Source organism: Microtus ochrogaster, chromosome 16 (assembly GCF_000317375.1).
Source record: "Microtus ochrogaster isolate Prairie Vole_2 chromosome 16, MicOch1.0, whole genome shotgun sequence".
NCBI classification, from domain to species: Eukaryota; Metazoa; Chordata; class Mammalia; order Rodentia; family Cricetidae; genus Microtus; species Microtus ochrogaster.
The window spans coordinates 42416227-42427316 of NC_022018.1; the positions used below are offsets into that span (position 1 = coordinate 42416227).

General features: G+C 46.5%; 1 protein-coding gene across 2 annotated transcripts in view; it reads left to right on the forward strand.

Annotated features, from left to right (window-relative positions):
- The first annotated feature begins 7124 nt into the window (after positions 1-7124).
- Dsp (desmoplakin) overlaps positions 7125-11090 on the forward strand; it is a 47232-nt gene continuing 43266 nt past the window's right edge. Inside the window, exon 1 of one of the 2 annotated variants that reach the window (XM_005355056.3) lies at positions 7125-7336. In XM_005355056.3, the coding sequence (XP_005355113.1) occupies positions 7140-7336 (197 nt within the window). In that variant the 5' untranslated portion in view covers positions 7125-7139. The remainder of the gene's footprint in view (positions 7337-11090) is intronic. The other variant, XM_005355055.2, reaches the window with a different exon arrangement.

The following is an 11090-nucleotide window of genomic DNA, read 5'->3' on the forward strand; positions in this document are numbered from 1 at the left end:
TTTTTTTTTTTTTTTTTTCCTATCTAGTAAAGCACAGTCGAAGGTTTGGGGGTGATGACAAAAGATATTTCTTCTGGGTGCCATGGTGGGAAAGGACGCTTTGTTCCAGTCCACTTGAAGGCAAACTGCTAAGTAGTTAAAACTCAGGAGCGGTCAGGCTGGTTTAGCGAGAATGACGTGTCCCTCTCGACACCCACCTTTGTAAGACAAAACTGATTCACCGGTGGCGGAGCCTGCGCGGAACATGCTTAGGCTTCGCTAGAGTTGAAGTGTGTCTCCTGACAGCCTGGCTTAGCTGTTTCAGAGTGAAATCCCACAAGCATGTAGACAATGCACCAAGTGACTGCAGCCAAACCATCCTTTTGGCTCCCCGGGTGATGTGCACTTCTCCTGCTGGACTTTCGCTTAAGTTGTGAGGCAGCAGTTCAAGAAACCGGAAGTGGATCAGTTGTCTATGTGAGCAGGGATAGTTCAGGCAGTGAAGGTAATTCCATCTCTGGCATCTGCAGCCCTATGCTGAGGGGTCAGGACTGTTGGGAACCCTACAAGGAAACACCTGCATGTCTCAGAGTTTTCTTAAACACCATTTGATGATGGTTGAATCTACTTTACACAAAGTCATTGCTCACTGTCTTCCCTCTCCATGGTTTCCATGAAGAGTGAATCCTACTTACCATGAATATGAAACATTCTAGAACAAAGGTAAACCGTCACTTCTCTAGGAGGCACTGAGATGTGTGGCCATTTTCAAAGAGCCTTTAACAACAACAAAACAAGACAAAAAAACCCAACAACCACTAAAACACACATGCACCCTTTAAAAGCGATACTAACAATATGTTTTAAATGAGGTGAGAAGTTGCTTATGATAGGCAAGGTTCAAATAAGAAGCTAAACTCAAAACTGCGCATATAATAGGACATCAGTTAGGAAAAATGTTTATTGTCGGGGAGGAAACCTGGGCGAAAGCCAAAGACATTTAGCACGATTGCTTGGGCTGGTTGGCACAGATACAGTTTCTTAGCCTTCTCTCCACTTCCGCTGCCTTTGTGAGTGTTTTACAGCCAATGTACACTTGTATGATCAGGAGGAGAACAGTCTCCAAGTTCAGGTTCATCTGTCTGAGATAAATTATTTGATTTGCTAATTGGCCTCTTGTCTCTAACCTGAGCTTTACTGCAGGCTCACAGGTTGGGACTTTAGGTAGTGGCTTTTGTATGGTGTTTTTCTTTTTTTTCCTGGGGGAAGTTCTTGGGATCCCCAGGTTAGGGGACTCAGTTAAAATGCTTCCCTGACCCCAGTTGGTGCTTATCTAGATGCTCACTTATTGTGTTTTATTGGTTGTTTTCCTAGTTCTTTAGTCTCCTGGATGCCCTTATTCCTCTTTGCAGTAGGGGTGGGGGCGGGGCAGGGGGACAGACTATCACTGTGTATGCTTTAGGTAGCGGTGTGGGGTGCTGGGAACTAGTCTGTTGGGGGCTGTGAATGTCACTTCAGAAACTAGATTATGCCTTCAAATATGAATCTATGTTGTTTAGTATATAAACCTCTAATTTCACCTTTTCTGTATAATAAAAACTGTGTTCAAAACCAAACCAAAAGCCAAGGGGCCGAGGAAGATGGCTCAGTTAGAAAAAGTACTTGTCAAACCCTTGAAACCCATGCAAAAGCTGGACGCAGTGAGGTGTGTCTGTAATCCCAGCATTTCTACAGTGAGATGGGAGGCAGAGACAGGAGGATGCCCCTGGAAGTTCACTGGCCAGCTACCTGGAGTACACAGGAAAGTGGCAAATGGTGAAAAAGATCTTTTATAGACAATGTAGACAGTAAGGACTCACCCCTGAGGTTTTCTTCTTCTTCTTTTTTTGTTTGTTGTTTTTTTGAAACGGGGTTTCTCTGTGTAACAACATGTGATGATCTTCTGTTATTCACAAGCGTGACATCCATACACACACACACACCTGCACACATACACACAGAAAGACACACAAATATAGTCTCTGTAATAGTCAGAAATTGATGCTAGGGTTCTCCTCAGATAGCAAAATGCATGTATGCTCAAGTCCCTTGCATCTTTTAAATAATCTCTAGCTATGTATAATAACTAATATAATGAAATTATAATTATACTGTATAAAGAAATAATGACAGAATTCTATATATGTTCAGTGTAGGAGCTTTTTTTTCAGTTTGATTACTGACAGTGGGAGGAGAAGGGGTTTTGTAGAACTCTGGCTGTTCATGCTTTGTGACTTGAGATCACCAAGAGAAACAGGAAGAAGATCAAATATAATAATACCTGTGCTTTGTGTGACCTCGGGTAGCAGGCCCATCTTTTCGTTATTATCGAGTATTCGGACACTCTGTTCACTTAGATTAGAAAAATACCAGACACTCTGTTCACTTAGTTTAGGAAAGTAACAATTAATAGAACACTTCCTTGGTTTCGGGTGGGCTATCAAATCTTGTTCAGAAATGTGTTCTTTTATGACTGACTGGATAGGAATTTTGAAGAGCTTAGAAAATTACTTAGCGAGAATATTAAAGGAAACAGGGTGGTGGGGGTGGGGGGCGTGTGATGAGCCCGTGTAGTTAGTCCCTGCCCAGAGAGGAGGTCAGAGATACCTGATGCCTTCTCTGAAGAGTGGTCAGCAGGTAAGACAGAGAGCAGGGCATTACAGCTGAGGCCCTCCCTTACCATCCTAGCTCAAGATCGCTAGGCTTTCCTGCTCTACTCTCCAAAAGCCCAAGGGGTAGGGTGTGGCTGGGGAGATGCTCAGTGGTTAAGAGCGCTGGCTGCTCTTCCAGAGGATCTGGGTCCTATCTGGGTCCTCTTCCCAGCACCCACATGACAGTTCACAACTACCTGTAACTCCAGAATCAGGGGATCTGATGCCTTCTTCTGGTTTCCATGGGCACCAAGCATTGTGGGATAATTTTTTTTATACATTGTGAAAATGTGTCTCTACCAAGATACCTTCTGATTGGTTTAATAAAGAGATGAATGGCCAATAGCTAGACAGGAGAGGATACGTGGGACTTCTGGATAGAAATAGGAACTCAGAGGAAGAATCAGAGAGGCAGAAATTTGCCAGCAAGATACAGAGGAAGCCAGTCATACAGTATGGAGGAGAGGTAATGAGGAGCCATGTGGCAGAACATCGATTAGTATTAATTAATGGGTTAATTTAAGTTGGAAAGAAGGCTAAGCTAAGGCTAAGCTTTCATACTTAATAAAAACTCTTCATATCATTATTTAAGAGCTGGTGGTCCAAAGATATACATACAGGCAAAACATCTATACACATAAAACAAAAAAAAAATTTTACAGACTATGCTGAAAATAAAATCAAAAATAGACAGACACAAGTCACTGCAGACAGAAAAATTCTCCTGTTAATCAGGAAACTTAAACCAAGAAAAATAAAAAAAAAAGTTTTGGCCTAAAAACAATATTTGAACATTTTCCTTTTTCTGGAGTAGATTTTATTTGCTTTATCACAAAAGGTCATATATATTTACGTGTTTTACACACACACACACACACACACACACACACACACACACACACACACACAGTTTGCAGCTCTGTGGATCAAGCACAGGCTCAAATGTGTCAGACAAGCGGTTTCCTCCAGAATCACAATTTCTAACCACTACATATTAGTCACTAAAAAATAATCTGCCATTTTAATAGATCTTTTACTTTACCACACATACTTTTGTCCAAGCTTCTGTGTGATCTGGTTTATAAAAATACTCTTCCTCTCCCAGGACGACTGGCTGTTTTGAACTCAGGGGGCTGTAAATGGCTTTTGAACAAAGATGTGTCACTTCCTACAAAGAGCTAATGAGGGGGATCCTGTGGGGTTCTGAGCCAGCAAATGGTATCTCTTAATCTCATTGAAATCCAAGTGGTCTGTTTAGTGTTTTAAATCTGCTCTGGGGACAGTTTAGGGCTCTTTCCCAGCTGCAAGGTCATTTCTAACGTTAACCAGAGACAAGGTTGCCTGTCAGGGAACTGTCTCTATCAGTACAAGGGAAGCTATCTACAAGTGGCAGGGAAAAAATAACTGACCTCAGTCAGCCTGGCTAGTGACAACTTCCAGGCTTCCAGTCCTGTACTTTGAAAAGCCATTTGTAAGAAACAGGGCTTACAGCCCTGTACTGTGTCCCCACAATTCCAGGAATAAATAGCATATGCGATGCTCTGTTGTGGTCGCTTTCCTAAGGCGGATTTCGATGTTCTACAGGAAAAGGGTTGCATCTTCTCTACCTTTGCGTGTCTAGCATTGAGCCTATGGGCTGGTCCATGCTATATATTCAATATGGATCATCATAGGAATGTATGTTAACAAAAAGATTTCTGGTGTAGATATCAAGATGGAAACACTAAAGCTTCACACCTAGCCAAGAGTTTTTGGTTCAGTGGGTGGTACCTTAAGCTATATTTTTTCTTTTTATTCATCTACTTATTATTATTGTTATTATTATTATTATTAGTTTTTTGAGACAGGGTTTCTCTGTAGCTCTGGAGTCTGTCCTGGAACTCGCTCTGTAGACCAGGCTGGCCTCAAACTTACAAAGATCCTCTTGCCTCTGCCTCCCGAGTACTGGGATTAAAGGTATGCACCACCACCGCCTGGCTCATCTATTTAGTTTACATCCTGGCTGAAGCCTACAGCTTCCATTTTTAAGAACGATCCCATGTGGTACTTCATCTCTGGTCCTTTCCTATCTGGCAAGGCAGATATTGTGATTTCCATTTTCTGAGCTGCATCCTTGGCTGAGTAAATTATAATAGCACAAAGGTCAGAACGATGGCCTTCTGATGTTCAAGGTTTATCATGGCATGAGCCAGCCTAAACAACTGATGTTGTGTGTATGTCTGGAGTCCATCTTCCTAGCAGGTCAACCTACTTATTTCATCCTGTTATCTACCTGACTCACCCCAAAAAAAGATAAACAAAATCACCGTCTTCACAGGCAGGCATGTTTGGTCAGTTTTAGAGCCACGATATTCTTGGGAGGACCAGAAGAGGAGCAAGATGCAGTGAGGTAGGTCAGGAAGCAAGGATGGTCACAAATCTACATCAGGTGGGCTGCTGTTTTCAATTCTTTCCCCCTTGCAAATAGATTGACCAATTGTGATGTGGGCAGCCTGGCTCCTGATGAGCCAATGTGAGCGCTCAGACCTTTGGCTGAGAAGGGTTTTTCTTGCTGTGAGGTGTTTTTGCAGATAAATGGCTTGTATTTAAGGTGAATTCCAAGGTCTGTTGTATATCCTTTTGAGTACTGGAGAAAGGGGCTGTTTGTGAAGAGGCTGACTTCAGATACTGATTCTGTTCCTGAGAAAGCAGCTTTGGCTACACTTTTTGGCCAGGTGAATTCTTTATTAGAAACAAGAGACTGAGTTGGCAGTGGAAATTAGTAGGAGTGTTAACAGGGGTAAACTGTTACCTCACGGTGTGTTTATCTCCTTGAATTTAAGTTGGTCTGCTCTGGCCAGTCATGAAACAAAAGCACAAACAAGCTCTGTTGTCAAAACTCATGTCCAAATGGTTGACGTGTCAATGGAGAAGAAGCTATGACACACATTTAGAGATTTAGAAACTCCTCTTTTTTCCTTCCCCCATGCCAGTGTAGTATTGTTATTAATATTTTGGTTTTGTGAGACAGGGTTTCTATGTATAATAACTCTGATTGTTCTGGAACCCACTTTGTAGACTAGGCTGGCCTCAAACTCAGAGATTCACCTGCTTCTGCTTCCCAAATGCTGGGATTAAAGCCACCACCTCCTGGCTGATATTTACTTTTTTGGGTTGCTTTAACCAGCTTATAAACATTTGAAAATACAGTGAACAACCAGGAAAACTTACTGGCATTATTTTGGAAGGTGAGAAATATTTATTACAAAGTTCTTTAAGTGTTGTTAGCCAAGCTGTCCCAAGTTATCCAAACAGCTTTTACTGTCCAGTGTACTGAGTCTGTATCTAAAGCCACTTCGTGGAGACTAAGGTGTAGTTAACACTGTCTACGCACTGGGAGTGGCCTTGGAACAATGTGGAGTGTCCTGACTGGGCGTTACTCATCTGCAACACTATCTGTCCTGGGTTCTCGGGCACAGGAAGGGACCCAGGTTGGGGCTCAGGAGCCATTTGCAAGCACACTCATGATTCTTTTAGCAAAATGGAAGGTCGTGTCTGGTTTCTGTTTGAGGCAAAGTCCTTGTCTGTAGCCCTAGCCTTGAACTCAGTCCCGCTTCGGGAGTGCCAGGATTATAAACAACACCAGGTTGAAAACGTAGGTCCTGTGTTTTAAATCTTCACAGCTTCTTGTTAAAAACGAGAGTCAAAAGGGAAAATAAGAAACTAACTTTTACTGTTCTGTAATTCAATGGAAAACAGTGGAAGAAATGTCTTTATCCTCACCACAAGTTTTTCGGGATTCTCTGTAAAAATAGTTTCTCTGTAAAAATCGAACTCCTGGGGCAATTTAAATAGAAGCTGGCGAGGCTTCCTTGGGATAAGCAAAAAGTTAATGTTTTGCTAGAGTCGTCCTATCGAGTGTCCCTTCCAGTCCACTTTATTTCCGTCCCTGGCATGTAGGGGGGTCCCCAAAAGGTGGGCCACCGTGGTCGAGCTGGACACCTAGTGCTGGAGCAAGTCTCCTGCAGTCCAGGAGACCAGAGGAGGTCGGGTCTCCAGGCCCCCGCCTCTCTCGGCTGCTCAGGCTTAGGTGGCGCAGGGCGGAGCCGCAGGTTGGGGAGGGCGGCCCCAGGCGTCGGTGACACGCGGGGGGCGGGGGAGGCGAGGCGGCCGCACCCGGCCCTGGGAAGAAACCGGCCAGGTGTGGCCTGGGCGCCTGGTGCCAGCGGGGAGGAGACTCGCGCAGCCTCCACCAACACCAACACCCAGCCACGACCCAGCTCCTCTGAGCCCTCACCGCCCTCCGAGCCACAGCTCCGGTCCGGCTCCCGCGTCCAGCCAGTCGCCGTCCCCGTCTCCGCCCTGCTGGAGCGCTGAGCGCCCTCGCCAGCCTCCCGCGCCCCGCGCTCCTCTCCGGGAGCCCCTCGTGTGGTCCGAGGCAGCGCCTCGCGTATGCCGCGGTGCTGAGCTGCTCTCCGAGTGACCGGCGACATGAGCTGCAACGGCGGCTCCCACCCGCGGATCAACACGCTGGGCCGCATGACCCGCGCGGAGTCCGGCCCTGACCTGCGCTATGAGATGACCTGCGGCGGCGTTGGCGGCGGTGGCGGTGGCGGGGGCGGTGGCACCAGCAGGATGTACTACTCCCGGCGCTGCACCGTCAACGACCAGAACTCCGACGGCTACTGGTGGGTACCCGCCTGCCGCCGCCTAACTCAGTCCTGGATCTTGGGCCAGGGAGGGGCCCCGCCTTCGGGACCGACCAGGAAACCCAGGTCTAGGCTAGGAAAGTGCTCTGCCCCAGGTCACGGAAGCGCAGGACCGGGTGTCCAGACGCCCAGCGCTCTCCACTGAGACCAGGGAGCGTGGGTGTGCCCGACGACCCGGGCAACAGCCTCACGGTGAGCCTGGGCCGGGTCCCACTGACCTCACCTGGCTTCTGTCCTAGAGCGTGGCCCTAGGGGCACCCCCTTTCCGTCTCCGCTGTGAAGGGGAGCTGTAGACGGCAGGAACACAGGTTCTTCCATTGTGTCACCACCACCCCACCCCGGCAGTCCCCTGCTCGGTGGGCCAGGCTGCGATCGCCTTTGTTCCAGCCGATAGGTGGGAGGTCAGGCAATGCTGGGCAGCGGCCACAAAACGCAGCTTACAAAGTAAAGTACAACTGTCGAGGGGCGGGGTCCCCTTTGCCGTCCGGGGGGCCTCGGAGGGACTTGGGGCTCACAACTTATGGTCGCTCCAGGGCTATGGCAGCAGTGGTGCTTAGGTTACTTGGCTACCCGAGGGCATTTACATGGAAGTTGCGTCCTTCGCCAGGCCTGAGACTCCCCTGTCACGCAAACGGGGCTCCTCTGCTGGCTTGGCCTCTGGGCGCGGGGTGCCTCTTCCCCACTCCGGGCACTCGGCAACCCCGATCGCACGCGAGGCTCCGCTCCCTCTTTAAAAAGACAAGCAAACAAACAAACCTAGCGGAGAAGTCTCCTGAGCGACTTTGTAAGAAGTATTAGTCATCTCTTTGATCTGGGTAGAGTGGGCTCAAGTTCTGGTGACCCTGGAGAAAGCACTGTGGCGCCCAGGCCAAGGAACCGCAGAGGAACCCACGGCACAAAGGGCTGGGTCCTCCTCACGGGACCGTCGGGGAAATACAGCCAGGGAGTCACGGGTGGGTGGGAGAAGGTAATGAGCCTCCTTTCACACAGTCCCCAGAGCAGATCTCTGCGAGCCCACGTGAGCCGTGGGACTTTTGCGACCCGCCCCTTCCCAGCCCTACCCGGCTCGCGCCTCTGGGAAAGAGGCGGCTCTCCCACCGCGTTGAGACTTCCGCAGCGCTCTGGCCGCAGGCGGAGGAGGAGAAACCTGACGGCTCTGCTGGAGTTTTGTTTTGCAAGCAGTTTTAGAGACCGGACAGTCCTCCCAGTAGCAACCTGTTTTCTCCTTAACGTTATTTATTTATTTCTCGAGCGTCAGGGTTCCTTTCCTCATTTTTAGAGATCTTTGCTTTCTGAACAAAATGTGACCGGGGATTTCCACGAACGATTGTGTCCGGTAACACCAGGTTTTAAAACTTGGTTTTTAAAAGTTTATTTTAAAATTTGGCCGGCCATCTAAATCTCAAATTTACTTTCTGTTTTAGCCTTCCTGGAATTACGGAGCCCCCGCGTCCTCCTTTTTTTTTTTTTTTTTTTTTAAAATAATGTGTGGGTTACACAATTCTAGTCTGGGTCAGAATACGTAGGAATTCTTTAGTAGTTCTTCTCAGCACTTAATGAACCAAGTTTTTATTATTATTAATCTTAATATTTAGTCTGCTTCTACTAGCCTAGCTTTCTTAACTTTTGTTATTTTTGCTGTCTTGGGAATCAAACCCAAGGCCTTGCACACAGTAGGCTAGTGTCCTCCTGATCTACACCCTATCCCTCTTAAACTGACAACCATCAGTGCCTAGCAATTGGATATTTTACTTCCTTGGCTTCTTAAAGTTTTATAGAGAAGTAATATTTTTAATTTATCCATTGATATGCGAGCTGTGTAAAGATACATGCTTCATTAGGATTCTTCCTTAAACATTTAATTTGGTGGAGGAATGATGTTTTTCGTTGTACTAGGTATTTCTGTGTTCTTGCCCCCCACAAAGAAAAGCCTGTTTATAAGCCTGTCGAACGTTATAGCGTCTGGAAGGGAAAACAGACCTAAGTGGAAAATGACCTCACTTTGAGAAAGGAGTTTATCCCCCTATGGATTGCTGTTGGTCATGCTGTGTCAGGGGGTGGACCTTGAATCAGAGACTGCCATTCTTCCCTCGAGACCCAGGTGATAGCGCCCCCTCACCCAAGCCTGTTGGACCTGTCCTCGGGCTGCTGGACAGAAAATGGCTCATAAGTGCTGACTTCTACACTTTCAATTAATGGAGGCCGAGTGGGGCGTCCGACCGTGAACCCCGACCTGTTTTTCTGGTCGCGGTTTAGTTTTGCGTGGAGGGAGCTCATCGTTCATTGCCTAGACTTTGCAGGAGTAAGGAGGCCCTGTCTGCCTGAGACCTAAGTGAACAATGAAGAATTTAATAAGTATTTGTTTCTTCCTCTCTGTACAGAACTCCATTTAGAAGCTGCTAGTTGAGTTTAAACTTACTTGTGTCGACGGGTTGAATTCAATCGGTGACTTTTGAAGTTGTGTGTGGCTCTTCCCTATGTAAACCAGTCACTGTAGAGAACTCAGATCTTCTTTTTGCCACTGAAGTCACCTCAGAGTGTCTCTGTCTCCGTTTCATTATTAACTCTTGCTCTTTTCACAACAGGGTTAGATCACATTTACGTCGCAACACCCTCTCCTTTCCCCAGCATCCGTCTGTCCCGGGTTTACTTTAGGTTAGATGGGACCTATATCTACTTCATCTTCTCCTTGTGTTCCTCCTAGTAGGGTTTATACACTTGGTAATATAAAAGGTCTGAATTTTGAAAATAAATTTTGGATTTCTTTCTGTAAGACATCATATTAGTGCTCCTTTGAATGAAAGCAAAATTTCTGGGATCTTATTCTTGTAGCTAAAATGAAATATTGATCACTAAAATGTATTTGTCACCAAAGTAACCAGATCTCACCCTCAGCTCTTCCACCAATCCAAGTGTAGATTTTCGTGGACGGATTAAAGGCAGTAGGCATTCAGCTTCAGAAATATGTGGTTGTAATATCAAGGCTTATTGTTGTTACTAGTTAATATATGTAAAATTCCAGTTTTTCATTGACTTAGGAAGTATTTTCTGAGCATTTCATGCATGTGTGAAGTTTATGGAGAGTTAAGGTGAGCAAACACGAGAGGGGTGTGTGCTCGAGCCCATACAACTACAAAGATACGAAAGGGTAGACTTGAGGGTATAGCCTGGCGCTGTAGTGTTTGCCCAGCAATCTCAAGGACTTGGCTTGCATCTTTTGCAACACATACACACGCATGCACGCACAAACACATGGGCACACACACACATGTGCGCTTGCACGCATGCACATACACACACATGCACGCACAAACACATGCACGCACAAACACATACACATGCACGCACAAACACATGCACGCACAAACACATACACACACGCATGCACCCACACATGCACACACGAGAGCACACACAAGCTGGTGGTATGAAAATAGCTTCAAAGCTTTCACAGGTAGATATAACATCTGTCATGGGGGCCTGGGTGAGACTTTATAAAAAAGCAGTGTTTACTTAGTGTAGTAGTAATTCAGCAGGTACAGACAGGTGTAGAGAGCAAGGGCAAAGTTCAAGAGGGGTGTGGAGTGGGCTCCTTGTTGAACATTCACTGAAAAGTGGAAAGGAGAAAGGAGGAAGGATTTTGGGAAAGCCTGGTGGAGGAATTTGGCTAGAGATGGAATCCATGCCAGGTTTTCATTGCCGCCAGACTCCCCCCCCCCATTCTTTAGCACGG